This window comes from Lytechinus pictus, chromosome 7 (genome assembly GCF_037042905.1).
Source record: "Lytechinus pictus isolate F3 Inbred chromosome 7, Lp3.0, whole genome shotgun sequence".
Lineage (NCBI taxonomy): Eukaryota > Metazoa > Echinodermata > Echinoidea > Temnopleuroida > Toxopneustidae > Lytechinus > Lytechinus pictus.
This window is the reverse complement of record NC_087251.1, coordinates 9410740-9432406: the sequence shown is the minus strand read 5'-3', so window position 1 is coordinate 9432406 and position 21667 is coordinate 9410740. Positions and strand designations below refer to the sequence as shown.

The following is a 21667-nucleotide window of genomic DNA, read 5'->3' as shown; positions in this document are numbered from 1 at the left end:
ATTAATTTCCCTTTCTTAATCATGCTAAATGTATTAGTATATAGGGCTATTTTTTGGAATGGTTTGTTCTTTCTCACATGTTCTCCTTTCGTTCCTTTTTCCGCTTTCATTTCGTTTTCAATTTTTTAATGTTTTTCTTAGTTTTCTTTTCACTTTTCCCTTTTCCTCCTTTCCTCTCCCCCTTTCCTTTCCATTTCCCTTTTCTTTCTTTCTCCCTCCTTTTTCTCCTTTTTCCGTTGTTTTCCATTTTCCGGTGAAATCTGCCAGGGAGGGCAGCCTGCCCTCCCCCCGCATGTTGCGCCACTGCAATGGACAGAATACTTCATTCGATGAAAGATGAAATGAATGATCCATATTATCTTTCACCTCATGAAGTATTCTGTCCATTGCTCTCGTGAACATTCATTTTTGTATGATGAGTAATCCAAGAATTTTACATGATGGCGCCTAGATGACGTCATCATAATCAGATAACTTGAAAAGCTTGTTGCGGCATCTCTAAGATAGACTTTATATAGATGACTTGAAATTCAGTATAAATTGATGAAGCCGATTTAGAGAAATCTTGGCGACAAGAATTTGCTTTAAAAATGAATAAAAAGAAAGAAAATTCTTACGAAATTAATTACAGAGGTGATCTGTCTTAGAAAGACCATGGACCCTATATGGACAGACCATCTAATTATATATAGGATCACACGGCTTAAAACATGTACGTGTTATTATGCTTGTGTTTTTCTTTGCCTTTCTATTCTTCAATTTAATTGTCATATTGTAAAGCATAAAAAATCCCATTATTTTCATATACCGGTAATCCATGAAAAGTAATGACATAATAGAATGTTAACACATTGAAATAAAAAAAAGTCATTACATCAAAGAGCAGAGTTCATAATACACCTTTGAAATCAGACCTAGAAAATTTAGAAGGACGTGTAAATAGCGGATTACCCTGGCGTTGACAGAGGTCACAAAATATGACGAAACTACGAACAGAGTAAAGGGATAACAAGAAGGTGGGGGAGAAAGAGGAGGAAGTTGGAGGGGGAGAAGAAGAAGGTGAAAAAGGAGAAGACTGCATGAGAAGAAGAAGAAGCTTGAATTGAGAAAGAGAAGGAGAAGAAGAAAGAGAAGAAGGAGGAGAAGAAGAAGAAGGAGGAGAAGAAGATCAAGGAGAAGAAGGAGGAAGACTGGAGTGGAAGGAGTAGAAAGAGAAGAAGAAGAAGAGAAGAGGGAGGAGGAGAAGAAGAAGAAAGAAAGAATTAAAGAAAGAAAGAAATACAGCTATAGAAAGAGGAGGATCTAGAAGATCTGAAGATCGAGGAGGAGAATTAAGGAGGAGGAGGAGAAGAAGATCAAGGAGAAGAAGGAGGAAGACTGGAGTGGAAGGTGTAGAAAGAGAAAAAGAAGAGAAGATCGAGGGAGCTAGAGGAGAAGAAGAAGAAGAAAGAAAGTAATACAGCTATAGAAGGAGATGAAAATCGAGGAGGAGCTAGAGATCGAAGAAATAAAAAAGGAGGAGGAGAAGAAGAAGAAGGAGGAGGAGGATGAGAAGAAGAAGAAGGGAGAGGAGGAAACTGAAATCGATGAACCAGATGAACATAATTATATATATGGCGCTGGTTCCCGTAAGCGTTTCCCCCCCCCCCCCCCCAGGTCAGGGCGGGAAATCCCCTTATCTAGCTCCACAGCCGGCCTTTCGTAAATCCCCGGCCGCGATCGCTCCCCGGCCAGTAGGCCTATCGTTTCTGTTCAAAGGCAAGCTGAAGTGCGCTTCCTGATCCTGTGGCTGTGCCTGTGGCTGCGCCATTTAAACAGAAGTTACAAATCTAGAAGCAGAAGAACCAGAAGCAGAGAAATGGCAGAAGGCGAAGAAGATGATTATATGTCAGATAGCTTTCTTGTAGAAAGGTGAGCGCTTACATAACGAGTGAGAACTGAGATATCGACTAGCACTTTAGCAGCTCTGAATTCGATGCCCCACGCGTTTACATTGGTGTCATGTCACGTCATGTGTGTAGATAAGGTACCTCAAGTGCACTCGTCATCCCCGACCATTCGCCATACAGCAAAAGGTAGGGGATGGGACTGTACGGTGTTTAGGCCTGCTTCCTGGCAATTTTTTAACTTCCACTGTACTCTGTAGCTCTGACCCTCTGTTGTACTTGTAACTTCACATCCAAGAAATATTATCCCTTCTTCCAGTAATTCTATGATTTCTTTCGAAATCGTATAAAATTGTCAGGAAATTCTTCTTTATCCTCGTCTGTCCATAGAATCCTATATAGAGTGCCGTAACGCCCTCTTGTGCTGAATAAAAGAAAGCTAATGGGAGCGCGACCACAGAGCTGGGTTATTCATGCTTCTGATCAATACCCGTTTCCGGTGAAGCCTGTTCCTGCGAAGGTATTCTTTTTATAACCTGACACTAAATTTTTTTAAACACTATTTTTTTACATCAGAATTATATTTTTGCCACAGGTGGCGGAAGCAGGGGGGGGGGGGCGAGAGGGGACACGTCCCCCTAAATTTTAGATAGAGGGAATAGTTCCCCCTTTAAAAGAAAAAGAAAAAAAGACTGAAGAAGAAAGAAAGAAAGAAGAATGGAGGAAAGGAAGGAAGGAAGCAAGCGATTTTCGTCAGAAAAAAAAATACAAGCAAAAAAAAAAAAAAATCGCATCCAAATGGAGGGGATTTGAGTCAAATATTTGAACCTTATTTCCAGAAAAATCTTAGCTATAATTGACAGGGCCCTGGGAACTATTTTTTGAATGGGGGCGCTCAATTTAATATGCAAAGCCCCCCCAAAAAAAGGTTTTCACAACCAAAATGGAGAACAAATTATTCAAGCTATACTAACCTCGCACAACGCATGTCATTTGAGTATGAATTTTGACGTTTTCATTCATCACACGAATGTGAGGGAATAAAACATGCCAAAACCTACATTTATTGTCTACATAAAATTCAATCCTATCAACTAACTTGATTTTAAAAATATAGTCGAAATTATTTATAAAAATGATTTTTTAACACTTACCTCCATACTCGGCCAAGATACTCCGTCCGAAGATCCTAAATACTGCAGTGGAAATTACGCAAACAATCGAAATTCGAATTTTCCTATCAAACAGTCTCAATTCAAGTCGTCGGTGCTGATGGCGCTACATCATAAAATACTGCTGAACAGCGAAAAAAACAGAGGAAAAAAAAATGCTGAGCGCCTAGAACGCAACCAGCAGTACAGCTGATCCGACATAAACAAGCATGTTTATTAAATAATATCGCGCGCCCTCTCTATGCGTATTCCGGATCAGGCGAATTAAATCCATGCCTTCTTCGACATAAAGAAAAATCATCAATATAAATTACCAGAAAGACAAAGAGCAGGCCTCTACAAAAAAAAAATCATCACGGATTTACTGGCACTGCCCTTGGCATTTCTTTTTCTTGACTCTTGTTCAAGTTGTTCTGGTCACCTATTTTAGTCTGACGACTCATTGTTTATTTGGTTTGAAGTCCTGGCCAGGGTGACCAAATTTCACAAAATGAAATACAGGACAATCGACAAAAAAAAAATATCAAGAAAGATGGCAACACAGAGTTAGACTTGTGAAAAAAATATACAGAATTGGAAGGGAGGGTGAACGAAAGAATTATGGAGCACGAGAGAAAGAAAAGAGATGAATTGAGAAGAAAGAAAGAAAAAATGAAGGGGAAAATGAAGGAAATAATAAAAAATATAAGAAAGTTCAAATAAAAGAAGGATGAGAGAGAGAATAAAAATAGATAAAAAGGTTTCCGTCAATCTTTGAATTGAATATAGAAAGAAAAAAAAGAAAAGAAGGGAAGATGAATAAATGTGTGAAAGTCAAAATAAAGAAGAGAAAGACAAAAAAAAAGTAAGAAAAAAGGAGGAGGAAAGAAAGAATGAAGGAAAGAAAATGTTTCCTTCATTCTTGGAAAGAAAGAAAGAAGAAAACAGGAAGGAAGGAAGAAAGGAGGGAAGGAAGAAAGGGAAAGAAAGTATAATGCAAAAGAATAAGGACAAAATGAAATAAATAATGAAAGAAAGAAAGGAGGAAAGAGAGGGAGGAAAGAATGAAGGGAGGCCAGAATGAAAAAAAAAGAAAATAATGGAAGGAGAGAAAGAACGAAAATAAAAAAGAGTGGAAGGGAGAAGGAGTGAAGGAAATAAAAAAGGAAATGTAATAAGGAAGGCAAGTAAGAGAAAGAAGGAAAGAAAGAAAATGAACAGAGAGAGAGAAAGGATCAAGAAATAAAAATAGATATGTAACAAAAAAGGGCAAGAAGGAAGGATAGAAGGATAGAAAAGAAAGAAAGAGGAAAAAGTTCAAACTTCAAGCAAATAAAAACAATCCAATCATGTAACAAAAATCCTAATGATATTTGGTGTTTTTTTAAAATATATTTTTCAAAAAAAAAAAAAACTTTTTAGAAATGAATAAAATACGAGAGGTCTGGTCACCCTGGTCCTGGCCGAGTCAGTCCGAAGCTTGCATGCATTCAGCGCGATCTAGCTCGAGAGTCGACTGGCTCGCGATCGCTCGTGTACGTCCGTACATGCACTGTACAAGTAGCGCCGATGTATTAGAGCATGCGCTCAGAGGGCGAGAGAGGGGTTTCCCCAGCTAGCTCCTTCGTCGGTTAGTAGCGCATGCGCACAGTGTAGTTTAGAAAGTAAGATGGCAGCCCCCCACGAACGGGACCGCTGGCGATAAATTGTCGGTAAATTGGCGCTGATTTGACATGTTTCCACTGTTTTTTGACTGGTATGACATTGTATGAGAGATAATTGGCCGATAATTACAATTTATCAAAAAATTATTAAACTTTACTGTCAATTTATCTTTTTCATTTTCAAAACAACCACTTGCCCGATTGGGCAATTGACTTTGAAAAATGCTTGCCCGCACGTCAATTTCACATGCCCCGGGCAAGCAGGCAAGAAAATGGCTTCATATATTATTGTAAGTTTCATATCAAAAGCTTATCTGATTTAAAATCTCTTGTCTATTACTAATTAAAAAAAAATTCCCCTGAAAGTGGTGCATGTGCCGTGCCAGTGGTTATCCTGTGCACGGCGGCAGTAATGCACCCATGGGTGCGCAAACTGTGCATGCGTGAAAATCGCAGCTCAATTCACACCCATGGGCGCATTACTGCCGCCCTTATATCAGCATAGAATACCAATTCAAATGACCATCCTGAAAAAATTATGTATGATAGTTATTCCCATCAATTTGGAGCTCATTTTGGATCCAACTATATCTCAGGCAAGTTGGTCTCTGCTAGTATAGCACTTGTTGGGCGTCAAGCACACCTGTCGTTTTGGGAGAGTGAGGGGCTGTACATTGTCTGTGTGCGAGTCTGGACTGTGACTGTGAATTAACCGAGAATTGTTTAGATCGACTCAGCGTGATTCTGTCTTCCATATTATTTTATTAACGGCGTATATTTCATCTGCAAATATCATTGTTTTAGATATTTTGGGAAGAATTCTGCTTGGGTACTTTTTTTTGTTGTTTTGTGATCATGGAAAATACAAACGATCTTTATTGCTCTGCATCCAGCTACTTTTGCAAAGCTTACCCCGGCCCTCAGTGCATTTCAGCGCGGTCATGACGGAGCAAAATAATTGACTTGATATTAATTCCCGCCTTCAAATTTTGATGCATCGAAAAAGTAAAAAGTTGAGAAAGGTTTGTGGAATATGAGTTATGACGATGTTCGAGAATTAATCCTGATAATGATATTTTTGATAATCCATTTTTAGACACAGAATAATTGCAGAGCACTGACTCGATTGAAATAAATACGAATGTCTCAAATTGAGCTCTAAATTTATATGAATTATTATTGGATGTAAATTATTACAATTTGATAACATTCTATGGCAATACTGAAAATATTGGTAATGTCGACCAGCAAAGACTATACGTCTCCGAGATAAAGAAGTACATTGTGCATGTGCGATTGATGACATAATTTTCCATTCATGAATTCTAATGCGGAGTTGGGCACAAACTAGACCAAAAGCTTCAGTCTCTGTATTTTGGTTGTTCCGCTGAACTACGTTGGCTCCACTCACCATACATAGACTGAAGGGGATGGGGCCCCGTACCTACAGCCAACGTATAGTGAACTAGCGTTTTATAGATCGCGATTTAAAACTTTTTTTAAAGCAAAATTGAAAGTTTCATGGTTTCCATTATCAGGGAAATATAAATAACTTAAGTAATTGCATACCTTGGGCCGGAGTTATTGAAAAAAATCCTCTGGATGATTGAGAAATCTGTCATCTAAGACATTTTCACCTGACCTGACGGTTTTTCTTGCAAGTTGCCATCTTGAATGACGTCATTATCGTATTAACTTAATGTCTTGAATCGATATATCGCGATTATAACTAGTACTAGTACTAGTATAACTAGTATAACTATTCTATTACATAATTTTCTCCTCATTGTCAAGTGAAACAACGCTAATTCCTCCATGAACAGTTGGAACTAGCATTGCTAAAAACTATATGATTCAGTCGAGTTGGTCCCTATTGTCAAATCTGTAAAAAATGAAATATTGTATAATTCAAACAATAAAAAACAAAAGAAATAGTGAGTGATGGACATCATTGACCGTCTCATTTGTATGTCACTGAGTTGTGCATATCACTGTTTTGTGAAAAATAAGTGAAACTTTAAAATGTCATAACTTTCTTATTTCACATCCGATTTTGATGAAATTTTCAGCGTTATGCTAGTTTGATTTTTCTCTATTTATTCAAATCAACATTTTTCTGGGGTGGACTTGACCTTTAAGTGCCAGCCACTAATCCCCCCTTTGCCAAGTTTATTTTGGGTAATGCTCAAGAGAGTGATTTTCTAATATTGACTATATTTGAGACACTCACTTTTCATTCGTAGGTTATATGAAAAAATGTTGTACATGAAAGTTGTTGGGAATTTCATAATCTCTCCATTGATGCCCATATTTTCTGATGATTTTCTAAGCTCTTTACTTCTGTAAATTCGCAATGTTCATGTGTAGTCCCCAGCTTGTTTGCGTGCGCTGTTTTTAGTGTGTTGTGTCTATGTGCAATCCTAGCATATACAGTCCTGTACTGTACACTACATGCATGTAGTAATGAAATGGTGGTTTTATTGATTTTTTTCTCAGCTTTTTTCTCTCTTTTTTGTTTATACCTGACCATAAATTTTTGATAGGAAAGAAAGTTGTCTCCTCTAATCCCCTGACTGAGACTCTTTTATCTCTTCCTGGGTTTTGTTCCATTGACCCCCCAAAATGAGTGGATTATGTCCTAATTTCACTAACAACAAAGTATTGATTTAAAAAAAAATGGTTTTCTGTGTTACATGTATACATAGCGCCTGATTACTCTTTATGTTCACAAGTGGCTCTCGTTCTTTGTAATTCCTGCATTACCTATCTATATTTACAATCCCTGTATTACAATTATCACATCTGTGTACTACATGCTTTACTTGAAAGATTGTCTAGAAGGGAAAGAATTCGAAACTAGACCTGACTTGTAAACAATTTTGAAATAAGTTTCATATCTATGAAAAAAAAATCATCCTATCTTATTTGTGTAACCATGCAGCCTAATAATACTTATTGTTTTAGTTTCTTTTAGTGTTTTATATGATTCGTTCCTAAATACTTTAGTATTTGATGTGTACATATAATTATAATAGGTATGCGATTCATAGTTTGTCAGGGATGTAATACATAACCAACCCCCCCCCCCTTTTTCCAAGCATGTATAGTAACTCAATACTTGGTTATGGTATTTTTTTCTCTTTATCTCCCTCCTTCCTACCCCTCATCTGTCACATGCACTCTTTTGCTATAGGTTTTTTTTTTAATCTAGTCTTATATCCAGTTCATATTGATAAATGTAAAATTTTCTGAATTTGAGTGAATCTATTTTGAATATTTTTTTTTGATGAAATCAGTTTGTCTCTATTCTATTTATATCACTTTGAAGTTTGAGTATATAAGTACGCATATGTTTCTCCAAATTATTTATAAACTCTCACTCTCAATCAAGTGCAGTCATAATTTTGCCATCAAAACACTTACACTTTCATATTGCTTGCTCATTTTACATCCCCCTTCATCTCTCTTTCATCTGTAACCTGAAATCTCCCATTTACTGGTTTAGCTATGCATATGACTCCTTTCCAATATCACTTTTTTTTCATATGGCACAGCATACTCTAACATGCCAGCCTAACTGCATAAACATGTACTGTACTGTATATCTATTTGGTTTACAGCTATTTATTGAAAGAATTCAAAATGCAAACAAGAATTTTAGTAAATATTGCAATATTAAAATTTACATATTGACCTGACAATGTTGTATGTACCACAATGTACCACAATGAAATAAAAATGAAGGAAAAAATATTGGATTTGAAAGTGCTCTATGTAGTGTGCTATGAAATAATCAAGAAAATAAATATGATAGTACAATCAGAACAACCCTGGTAACATGCTTGCAACTGATTTTTTTTTAAATCTTACACGGTATATCAATTATTTGCATTAGTCAATACGAATTTGCAAGTTATGCCATATGATATGGCATTAAAAAATACGATGGGTAACATGACACAGTTAGATTGCAATGAAATCACGCAATCAAGAAAATAAAAATATAGCATAACGTTAGGTAGATAGTACTCTGAAATCTCTATAAGACTATATTGCAATAAAGTCACATGATAACATAATGCGTATTGTAAATGTAATGTATAACCCTGGCGCTGCACTGGCATCACTGTCACAACTAAGCAGCTAGCAGATAAGATAATACAAAATTTTACCAGGTCTTAGCTTTTCATATGGGATTCTTCTTCATGTCCAAAATTTATTGCACTGTATAATCTGGCAGAGGGATTTTCACTATCAGAGTCGTTTTGATAGTTATCAGTACCGTCTTCTTCTTGACACGAATCTCAATGCGTGGGACGTAGTCATCGTCTGTGCTCTCAGACACGCTCTCTGCCAGAGATTCCTCGGAGTCCGAATCTGCCTGGGGCTGTGCATCCCTCAAATCCTCAATACTATCGCTCTGACTTCATCTGGGTCATAAAGTCTCTGCCCCTTCTTTGGTAATGGAGCCATGATGCTCATAAAATCCTGCAAAAACTCGAAAAAGTCAAATGTAAGTCATAGTTATTAGAGCAATATTCTGATAGCTTGATTCGTGTGCCGTACAATAAAAACTATTTCAGTGTGCGTGCGATACACAATTAATTCAATGCAATCGGCGTAAACAATCAGCATTATGCCGTATGTGCGCAGTCATGCACGAAGCAGGGGAAGGGTGTGCAAGCAATCATGTACAAAGCAGTCGGCCATCTAATTGATTAAATTCTACATGTAGCTTGCTAGCAGTTTACAAACGTGCATTCTTACATACAGCACACAGATGGATACATACACTGCACATTTTTTGGCTTAAACTTTAGTACAATGGGTTTTAGTAAGTATTTTTCTTGAATTTGGTTTTATAAAATACTTATATGTGATCTGGATTTGAGTTTCAGCAATTTGCTTAGCCAAGTAAAATCTTTCTAAATACGTTCAACTGAATACTGGCCCAGGCCTTTTGTTGGAGGAATGGGGGGGGGGGGGTGGATATTATGTGGCAGTTAAAGCAGAAATATATATATGTTGTCATTTTCTACTTTAGATTTACCTGTTTGCTTCATTACATTACAGCAAGGATTCAAAACCCAAGCAGCTGGCATGGGGGAAGACGGCTCGACTAAATAAAATGGAAGCCAAAAGAAAGGAAGCTGCTCAAAAAAACAAATCAAAGTTCAAACCAGTGAAGGTGCGTGAGGAAGAGCAGAGACAGAAGGGTCTTAATAGTGCAATATCAACACAGAGTAAAGGGTTTGCCATGCTACAGAAAATGGGCTACAAACAAGGTTCAGGGCTTGGAAAGACAGGTTAGTTCTGTATTAGTTACCAAATTCATTTTCATAATTTTAGGGAAAAATTTTATTTAATAATTTGAAAAGTTAAAATATCCATGCTGTAAGGCCATAAAATCAGTTTAAAATTGAAATATCTTAGCAGTGTAGTAGTTGACAATTAGTATACAAATATATCAGGCTTTGAGAAAGTACAGTGGGAATTATTTGTGCTGCGCTCAACCCAGGTGAGGTGAATGGATTCTCCGTAGGAAGAAATTCCTTGAATGCTTGAGTGCCTAGGCCTAGGCCGGGGTAATATAATAGCAGGGTCCGCTGGGAGAACAGTTTTCAGAACTGAAGTGGCTTCCCTGGGTAAATATATCTATATTATTATTTATCCGAGGTTGGACTGGCAAGAGGCAATCACTATTTTTCCCAAGGGGGAAAATAGTTACATTGCCAGTCCAACCGAGCATTAATAATTCGCACTATTCTTTTGAAAGAAATGCCTGATAATTTTTTGTATATCCCTCTTTAACTTGTAGACCTAGTCCTTGCTGATTGCAACCAATCTAGACCAATTCTAACATTGCCGGACCTAGTCCTTACTAGTCTTGTGCTTCTCGAGCTAATGCTAGCCAGTCTCTGGGTAGACTGCCTGCAGCTTCTAAACGACTGCAGTTAATGAGAAGTACGCTGCTCGGTCTCAAGATAATTTTGTAAGCGCGCAGGCTAACTTATTTTTAAGACTCTTGTATCGGACTTTGACTCGCCTTATTTGTATGCCAATTCACCATCAATTTAGGTGTCCTGTATGAATGGCCATCATGGAATCATATTTCCTGCATGAAAATCTAGACCCAATTCTACACTGACTTTTCGGACTGTCAGTAAATAATTTGAGCGAGATCTGGATCAATGATCCGGTCAAGTCGGGGAGCATGCGCAATTCAACGTTGAGAGAACATATCGAGCATGAGCATGTGCATTTCTTCCCATGAAAAATATGTGAATAGTGAAGTTCTATTTTGAGCAATGTTTCTATGGTTGAAAAATTGAAATGATTAAAATACTATTCCCAGGAAGTGAACTCACAGAAAAGAAAAAGCAGTGAAATCACATGTTTGGTGTACTGTTATATAGTACTTGTCGGTATTTGATTTCAATGTTAGTAGATTATCACCAGCAGAATATTACCAATAAACAAGAATTTGCCAATTCCAAAAATGAATAACACGTTCATAATGAGCTGTGAGAGCAGGGAAGGGGGAAATGAAAGTAAGGCTTTCATCATTGGTGCTTTTTGATAAAAAGCAGGCATTTAGGTACCAATTTATGAAGTTTTAAGTTGGTTGAAAGCAATCTACTAAACTGTCCTTGAAAAAATAGTGATTAACTTTTCATAATCGACAATATTTTGGACTTATCTTGTTACTGTGATACACCAAGACAATCCTTGAACCATTATCAAATATTCAATATTCTTTCAATACAATAAAAAACCACCCAGCATGACTTTATTTCATCACTGAGTACAATTCACATTATCAATAACTGCTTTATTTGATATGTTTGTTGTAATTTTGCAGGAAGTGGAAGAGCAGAACCAGTTGGAATTGAAATTAAGACAGGTAGGAAGACTGTTTTAGGATTCATACATCAAACTAGATTCATGTGTGCATATTTTAGAGTTATTACATTTGGGGGTGATAAGGTAAGAAGTCAAAGGTCAAATGTCATTATATATCTGGAAATATCTCTTTATAACTGAAGATCTGTATGAGGGATCAATATCAAGCATGGCTAAAAGATAAAATCTGTAGATGAAGATGATCAAAGTAGATTTTTGGGCAACAAGTCAAGATCAAAGATCATAGAGGTCATTATGTGGAGCGTTGTGGCCCAGTGGATTAGTCTTCGGACTTTGAAACAGAGGGTCGTGGATTCGAATCCCAGCCATGGCGTAATTTCCTTTGGCAAGAAATTTATCCACATTGTGCTGCACTCGACCCAGGTGAGGTGAATGGGTACCTGGTAGGATTTATTCCTTGAATGCTTTAGTGCCTATATGGCCGCTCAGCTACAGCTGGGGTAATAATACTATACCAAGTATATTTCAGCGCCTTGAGCACATAATCAATGTGGATTTGGCGCTTTATAAATACTCTATATTATTATTATTATTATTATTTCATGATTTCAGAAGATGAGTGTGTAATTATTGTCGATCTGACAATGGTGTAAGCGTTACTATGGAGTTGGGAATCCATCCACTTTTTATTTAAATCTTGTTGTTTACTTGTGGGATTTGACCATTGTCATGTATTCACATTTCTTCTAGTTGTATAGTCACTTTTCTAGGTTAAATCTTCGAGGACTGAAAGATTAGATATTTATCAAAATTGGATTTACTTATCCTAAAGTACCATAAGATGATAGAAATTAAAGGGCCGTATGAATATTTCTGACAAAGGGAAAGTTTTTATTCCTGTGAGAAATCAAATAACAAGCTTTTACTCTCCCCTCACTACCTCCACCAGGTTACAGATTTAATTTTCTTACATTCAAAGATCTATTGGTTAAACCTCTCTGATAATATTTGCATTTCATAATAAATGCATAAAAATTGCACCTTTATTGGGATGTCACTCTCTTCATCGTATATATTTACTTCACAATTATTCCAAGAGATATGACCATAACAGTGTACCCAACTCCCTGCATTAGTCACTGTTTCTATTCAAAAGTGATTACAATTCTCAAACACTGCAATTTTCCTAGGATCTCATTTTTAATCCTGATGATTAATCTGATTCTTCCTTCAGCTTGACCAGTTTAATTTCTTTAATTTCTCAATTTTCATTCAAAGGGGATGTTTCACAAAGAAGTATGAATAAAAGTCTTGCTTAAATGCTGATGCGCACATGACATGTAATGTTATTGCTTAATACTCAGTAGCGCGCATCCTCTTTGCAAGATTTGCCCAATGCGGTGATGCCTTTTATACTGGGAATTCAAGTGTGACTCTAAGTCATATTTAACTCTTTGTGAAACACCTCCCTGGTGCATGCTATCCTTTTCCTGGAGAGGATTTAACTGATCCAGGAAGAAGTTTTAGACTCAAGAGCCTAGCTGTCAAGTTGTCAGCCCATGTATTATAAGGCCTTGTGAATTTATTTTCAACTTAATAGCATTTGAGATTTTGTCAGCTGCTTTTATCACAAGCACTGCATCAAAGCACATGTGGAATGATTTTCTATTGACTTTGGTGCTGTTTCTCCACTCCCTTTGAAATGTTTATACTTCTAGGAAGAGGGGGTCTTGGTCAGGAAAGCGAGCTGAAAAGAAAGCAAGAAGAGATGGCAAAGATGAGAGAAGTAATGGTCCATAAGAGAGCTAAAATGGAGGTTTATCACAAGGGAAACTTCCTGCAAAAGATGAGTGAGAGGTTCTCTGAGAAAGAAGTTGAGAAAGACCTTAACAGCAGTCAGAAGGCATGTGCTCATCTCGATCAGGCACAGGTGAGATACAGAGTTGGCAGAAAGAAAAATATATTGATCTCAAACTGATACAGATTTCTTTCATGTTGAGATGCTCATATGATGTCCCAACTCTCAACAACCTTGACATTAATGTTTGAATTAAAGCATATGAAATATATTGTTTCGGTCATGAATAAAAAGAATTGATAGTTTTTTAAATATTTTTTTTAAGACATTGGTTTTTGCCTTTTGATTTGAATATATAAGTTGTTGGTCTATATGAATAACTGGATATCGCCTTATCAAATGTATCATATGATTCATTTCAGGGTTACAGTGAACCAGAGGTAATTTGGTACTGGCCTAAGAGAATGCCTCCAGAAGAGGAAGTAGAGAATGAGGAGGAAGTAGAGGATGAAGTTGAAGAAGAGGAAGAGGAGACAGAAGAATTATCAGTGAGTTTGTTGTGCATTTCAAATTTTCTCTTTTATATGAGTTTAAAGAATTCATTAATCATACTTTCTTTATAGAGTAGACCCCTAGTTTGTTTATTTATTTTTTTATTTTGTAAGGCCCCCTTACCACAGAAAGCCCTTGAAGAACTACTGAAAGACTGTAAATAGATATGGTATATCATTAATCTCCAAGATTAGCGAAATTTGCTTTGTCCACCCCCCCCCCCCCCAATACCACTAAAAGACAAAAAAAAATCAACTTCCAGCAAGAATCAATGGAGGACCCGGAAGATGGCTGAAAGTTACGGAGAGTTCATTGAGGCTAGGTGAGAGATAACTGAAAGATCTTTTAGCATACTGCCAGAGATCTATCAAAGATCAACTAAGATTTCTGCAAGACTGACTCAGACCACTAAAAAACTAAAAGTCTAACATCCCCATTCAATAGAGCCAAGTCCCTTCAACGAAGACTGAAACACCGAAAATTGGCAAGGTCTTTCAGCAGTCTTAACAATCACTGAAATTTATGAGCCCTGTGGGATGGCTCTAAATACTCCCAAAAAGACATTTGAAAGACTAAAAAACAAAAATTCCAGCAAAATCACATTACAAATTTGATGACAGCTGAAAGTTTACTGAGAGATCAATAAAACTATCAAGAGATCAGTGACAAACTGCCTCAGATCTAAATGATCAATCAACGATCAATCAATTGTTAATAAAGTCATAACTCTGAAAGACTTACGGATACTTCTCGTATTGCCTAGCTTAGACTAGTCATACAGATATCTTTCAGTGGTCTTTCATTATTATTTCAATAGTCTTTCAGAGGTCTTTTCTATAAAAAATCACCTTTTGCATTCTTTCTACAGGTCTTTCAATAATCTTTGAATGATCTTTCAGTAGTCTTGCAGTGATATCTGCAAAAAAAAATGAACTTGAAAAATTGTGGAATGAGTTCCTTTGAAAGTTCATTGTTAGGCTGCTGAAAGGCAGATGAAATACTATTTTTGTGGGAAAAAATGAAGCTAACAGAGACCCTGGAGACAACTCACATGTCACAGAGGAATTGTGAAGGCCTTGGAGATGGTTGGTAGTAATACCTGAAAGGCCATTAAAAAACCAAGCAAATTCAATAATTCTCACATGATAATTACGTTTTACCATTTTATCTTCATTTTGGCATTACAGTATCATGATGATGTGAAAGCATAAATCTCTTTCAAAGCAATACACCAGTCTTTCCCATTTTGTATGTCTTGTTTACCCCCTCTTTAATTTTCTTGTTCTGAAATTTTTTCAGAATATAGATAAGCTGAGTGAATTAACCCATTACCTGAGGACGCAACACCTATATTGTGTTTGGTGTGGCACAGCATTCAATGGTAAGTATACTGGATTATCTTAATACCACCATAGCTTTGAAAACAGGAGATTGCTAACATTCCCAAGCACACAAAATGTCCTTTGTATAAAAAATTGGTCAAGTCATTGAAGAACATAATAGCACATCATAGCTGAGCTGATAAAACCTTGTGTGTCAAAATTTAAACATTTTGAGGGCAGCTTAATAGAAAAGGATTTATTTAAAAATTTAAACAGTGGTGGCAATCTCATGTTGTCTGAAAACAGTCTCCTGATACCTGTGAAGAACTCTTTTGAGGCAAAAAAGGTTGCTACCCATGTTCTAAATCTTAAATCTAGCTTATTCTGGGCTGTCATCAGAATATATCAAATTTTGAGATACAAGGTTATATTAACCCAGCCATGATATGGATTCTTATAATTAGTGTAGTTGATATTAAGATTTTGATTATATGTCTGTTTTAATTTATTTCACAGAAAACAAGTGATTGCTTAATTTTTATCAAATTAAGTATGGCATTCTCGTAGTAGACCCCTTTTCTCCCCATACAAATTCCAGCGGGTGCATTGCATTTAGTGCTGTTGTCGGGAACAAAAATCCATGTCGACATGTCGCTTAGAAATTAATCCCGACATCGACAATGTCGACATGAAAAAGGGACCGTAATTTAGCCTAGGCTCCCTAACATAAAAAAAAAAAATCATTCGATCGTGGAACATTACACTCTCAATCAAATGTATTCACCTTGACACGAGTGATATACCCACACTAGATCTATATAATACAGGCTCAGTTGGGGAAAACATATTTTCACTAAGCTAGAGTGTATTCACTTCCAAAATCACCGATTTAATCCACATTTTTTCTGGAAAATCAAGTTTTTGTACCACGATCCGGTCTCGAAAGCATTGCGCAATAACACTTGGAGCCAATTTGAGAATCACCAATTACAACAGTGATCATTATACGCTGGTACACATGTGCTGCAAACGCAAGCTCCTCAAGTTGACAATAAAAAATAATGAAAATCGATCGATAATTTCAGTATCACTTCCGCGGCGATCCGTGCAACGATCTCCAAACGAAGGAAGGGAAGTTTTCTGTGACTTCGTGATATGAAGTAAGCGCTCAATTGCGGCGGTCACAACTTTGACAAAAACACGTGTTCGCTGCTGCTCATGTTTATGTGAAAAGTAATGCATTGAGGAGCAACGTATTATCAAGCACGGTGAATAGCGATGGGTACATATTTCCGTGGATGGGTACGGTGAATGCTACTATGCTACGCTCGCTATAGCGCTAGATATAGATCTAGAGCGATCGTCGGGATCGAGGGCGGCTCGATCGGGCAGGCCGGCCCCGCACTGACGTATTTCTGCTGCCGCGCAGCTCACAGGTATTCTTTTTTCATTTAATGCTCTGCTAAGCTGAATAAACCTTTTAATCGCGCCAATTACTCTGGATAAATGCTTCTAACTTTTCAGCTAAGCTTTACATTCATGACTTTAGGCTAGACCCCTTTTTATTTTATGTTTACATGTCGATGTGGGTGCGTGCATGTCGACATGTCGGAAACATTGAAAATCCTTTGTATGTCGACATCAATGTCGATATGAGGCCTATCGACAACAGCACTAATTGCATTTATCATTTCTTTTCTGGGGTAGAATTAATGTTTAAGGGTACCTTTTGCAGATGATATTACACTGCAAATATGTTTTGATTATGGATTTGAAATCCTTTTTTAATTGAACAAAACTTTTGTGATCCAAAATATGTTCCTGCATGAGAGATACCTACCACCAATTTCTGCTTTTAGAGAACTTCATTCACCATGCAAATTATGCAGCCACAAGTCAAAACAAGAGGTTTTCCAATGACCTTTCCTCTTCAGGTCAAACTGTTGCATTGCAGCTGTGTAGTGACAAGGCCAGTTCTCTGACTGTGCAATGAGATGATAAAACAGCCCTTTGAGAATAATGTTTTGTCAGAGTGGGTATAGAAACATATATCTCACTGGGATAAGTTGATACATGCAGCCCAGGATTAATACACATGCTTATTATGCTTACGGTACATGTATCTCAGTTGCCAATTTTCAGCTTACCTGGTTTTCAACTAGTTTTCTTTTTTTTCACATTTGGCTTGCTTAGACAGTATCAGATCATTAAATCTAGGTGTATGATGATGTTCAACTCTCGATTTCAAAGACTCATTTGGAAAATATCCAATGCAAATACCTGAGTTTGGCTTAACATGTAATTCTGAATATGAAATTCTGCCCCAGTCCTAACTGTATCTCTTACTCGAAATCAAGAGCAAATGACAAGTCATCCGTGGAACATATATGTATTTCATTTCTTATTCCAACACCAACAGATGACAAAGATATGGAAGAGAACTGTCCTGGAAACAATGCTGATGTACACAGATAACACCAAATGGAGAGAAGCCATCAAACCTTATTTAATATTTCAGCTCTGGATCAGTGACAGCTCACATCTTCTGTCATTACTGAACTTTACAACCTGGAACACTTGATGACTGAAAGCCAATAATCTATATTGGAAATGCCACTGCCTAGTATTAATGCATTACTTAGTGTCAAAAACATGTTGCTTCTGTTACAATTGACCCCCTGAGTTCAGTCTGGAGCTCCAGATAAGGCAAAGGTAATTAACTATGTTGATAAAATTCTGAAGATTATTAATACATGTACTCATATATTTTTTTTGAGTTACGTACAGTTGATGAGTTATGAATTGAAATTCATACTTAATGTGAAAAGAAAAATCTGCAATATTTCAACTGTATGCACCCATCATTAATTAATGGGCAATAGAATTGAGTCTTTATTGAAATAACATCTTTGAGGCCTCTGGCAGGAAAATTTTTGCTACCAAAACTTTTCGGATCATTCTGAATATTGCATACATGACCAAGGATTCAATTTGATACCACAAACAATTCTTCCATAAACCTCCTTTGACCTGTCCTAGAGTGACCTGTCTTGAGGGCAAATTGACCCGTATTCGGGCGTAGTTATCGTCCCAATATTAAGTGGTATTGGGCGAGCTCACGAATACTAAATACATCTCTATGGTGCTCACAAAGAATACTCTCGCCAAAGCCGCTTGAAACAAATATTTTACCTTGGAAAAATAGCTATTCTGTCCGCAACACTTCCGGGTTTTCAACATAGCATATTCAAATTAGATGAAGTCAGCATGATGCCGTATATCAATAGCAATAGAAAAAAAAGGTAGGATCAGGGATATTTTTATGGGTTACACCAATACAACATTTTTGTTTTTTGGCCTAATGTTCTGATTCACAGCAGCCTACTGATGTATTGCAGATAGTCTGATTTAATATATATTAAAATGATACCAAATGTCTCTCAATTCTACATGTCACAAATATGTTGCCAAATATTGTGCTCAAGGAACACAATTTACAAACAAGCAAATTGTCTAAACTTACTCAATATACAAGAAAATTTCCCCGTACGTAATGTGAAAATGCTCGTGGACATACAAAGGCTGGTTACTCTGAAAGAAGATTAGTGAAAAAAAAAGTGCGAGAGTGTCTGGATTTGAATAAATAAATCACTTAATAATCAATTTAAATGTCTCTATGAACAAAGAACAGCATTAAGGCAATTAACATACATTTACTACCAATAGTAGGCATACTTCTGAAGAGAAATTTAATAAATCTTTGACAATGTGCCCTTTCCACTCCACATCTGGTCACAGGCATCAGCATGAACACATATAGGATTTGTGAACTTTTTGGAAGTGCAGAATGTTGCAATGCTGAAGAGTTTCCAGCAAACCTGATGGCATTCTTGCATTTCTCTTCTAAGGTGTTGTCTCAGTCATTGCCGATATGTACCTGATGATGGTAGGTCAGGGCCTTAGAATTCAAGCAATGTTGTATACATTCTGTGTTATGTACCTCATTGTTACCTACTGCTTGATTGGCTAAGTCAATGAAATGTGTATCCATGTTCGAATTGAAACCATCCAAACACTGACTGAAAATCTCAATTCTATAGCTGTCGGCAGTATTATTAGTGGAGAGATTCCTCCTTGTCTGAGAGAAGCACCTATGTGGTATCCTCATTTCTCCCCCAGCCAATCGACTCATGTGCTTCATGTCTGGGTACACATTCCTGTCAAACTTTGTCTTACTATTTGTCCTTATCTCGGAAAGCTCATCCTGGACTAGCTTCACATCCGTGTATGCTTCTAGGATGTCTATGTTGCATCTTTAAAATAGACAACTGAGACATTTGGTAACCCAAATATGAAGTGACATATCTGGATAGCTGCAATGAACACAGAAACATATCTGATATACTTCTAGCTAATCCACTTGCCTGGGTGACAGTGTCTCAGACCTATTCCTCTTCTGACTTAATCTTATCCAAGGTACTTGAAACAGTTTCATGCATGATATGGAATTCTTCATAGACCTGTTGCCTTTCAACCTACCTGGTTTCACAGAGAAACCTTTGCAAACATTTTTTTATTATTTTTTTAAATATTTAGGTATTTATTGATATAAATCATAAAAATCACAATATTTTCAAAGGATTTACATGATTAAAAACATAAATTCATGGAACATGAAAAGAATGAAATAGAAATAAAAGGCAAATTATATAAGTAACAAGAAAAAGTTTTTAAGAGGGAATCTCTGAGACAGGGAAAAAGAGACAAACCTTCAAGAAAAAAGAACATGCCGTACGAGAGAACCCCCGCCCCCTGCTTCCTCACTTTCTCTCACTCCCTCTTGCACACACGCTCTTACATGAACACTTCCACCCCCCCATACAAACCCACCCAAATATCTATGAACAGTTTTCCTTCTGAATTCTGGTATGCAAGTCTGTCCGGTAAAGGAAGAAAGCTTTTTCCTTCATCTATAAAATACTTGAGATGGTCTAACTTATTCTGCTTTTCCAGCACACGCCTCAAAAAATCTTCCGATGAATAAATCTGGTCACCCTTGAACTTACTGTTCTTGAATTTTGAAATGCAACATGAATCATCCTTGGTTTTATACCCTTTAAAGGTCTGGTTGAGTCTGCGCTGGATTTAACCATCTCCTGACACTTCTCATCTGGGGCCTCTGGAACTCTATGGAGCACCAGATTATTTTGTATGCTCTGGTTTTCCAAGTTGTCTCATTTCTCCACATCTCCTACATCACCCTTTTCAACTCCACCACATCATCCAGGTGCAGCTAGCATGCAATGATTTTTTCCGCATTCTTATCAATCTTCAACTCAAACTCATCTAGCCTCTTAACAAATTAATGTTCCATTCGTTCTCCTTAATGAGAGAAGCGTTCATCCAACTTCTGTGAGAAAGTGATGAACCTCTTGGGTGGCTGTCCCTCAATTTCAATCAAATCCTGAGAACATGAGATCATGATTCAACACATCATCGTAGTTGCTTACCACCGTTACTAGTCAAGAATGGTGAAATGCAGAGATTATAATGAAGGCATGCTTTCACTTTATTTCAGATTAGGCACCCTCCAAACTTTTGTTATCATGATTGCTTGTAATTTGTCCTGTCTGTTCAAATTTATATCAGTTATTTCTTTCTCTAGACATCTCTGTCTTTAAGGAGAATCCCTGAAGAAAAGGCTAACTGCATGCAGAGTAATTAATGTGCATGTTATTTATCTCTTGAACTTTTGATGGCTCTGTTATGACTTACTTTAAAATGTGACTCGCACACTGGAAGTAGTGTGCATTTAGTGACTCCTATTTGAAATTTGCTACCAGCCCCTCTTTACATTTTGCAGCACCAACATATGTTTGTGATTGGAAGTTACTTGATTTAATCCTATAAGGCCCTATGTTAGGCTTTGGAAGTATGGTTATATAGTTACACACTGGAATATATGGTTCTTTTCCATTACTTTGTTTTTCATTTCAATTAGAGAAATTGTTATTATTATAAAAGAAAACAAAGAACATGTTGTTTCATATAACCCAATGACTAATTACACAAAAAATACCACATTCTTCTCAACATTAACGTCAGCCATAATCATAATGGACCCATTCATTCTTCTGTTCATTTTTTGGCTCTCAACTGCAGCCCTTCCCCATAATTTTACCTCCATCACAGAATCATCCTGTTCTCTTGTGATACACATTCCCTTGTTTGATGGTGTGTCTACATTTTCACTAACCTAAATAGCACAAAATTTCTTGTTTATGTGTCTGAAGATCACTCCTATAGACAGGTCCAGATTTGAGAAAAGTAGACTGCCTTAGGCAAATCGTGTTAATGCTGAATTGAGAAGTGTTTTAACATAATTTGAGGGCGCTGAGTCCAAATTTGCTGTTTGCCAACCTTGATTTTG

General features: G+C 36.9%; 1 protein-coding gene across 1 annotated transcript; it reads left to right on the top strand.

Moving 5' to 3' along the window:
- The first annotated feature begins 1711 nt into the window (after nt 1-1711).
- Nucleotides 1712-21307, top strand: LOC135154698 (G patch domain-containing protein 11-like). The gene is made up of 7 exons (XM_064101872.1): nt 1712-1911; nt 9775-10007; nt 11564-11605; nt 13284-13495; nt 13786-13911; nt 15215-15296; nt 17657-21307. Exons 1-7 carry the CDS (start codon nt 1859-1861, stop codon nt 17710-17712), a joined length of 804 nt encoding a protein of 267 aa, XP_063957942.1. The 5' UTR covers nt 1712-1858; the 3' UTR covers nt 17713-21307.
- The last annotated feature ends 360 nt before the right edge of the window (nt 21308-21667 follow it).

Coding starts and splice junctions, on each gene's coding strand:
- LOC135154698 (XM_064101872.1), top strand. CDS start 1,859: ATGGCAGAAGGCGAAGAAGATGATTATATGTCAGATAGCTTTCTTGTA. Junction 10,008..11,563: donor TTCAGGGCTTGGAAAGACAG/GTTAGTTCTGTA, acceptor GTAATTTTGCAG/GAAGTGGAAGAGCAGAACCA. Junction 13,496..13,785: donor CTCATCTCGATCAGGCACAG/GTGAGATACAGA, acceptor GATTCATTTCAG/GGTTACAGTGAACCAGAGGT.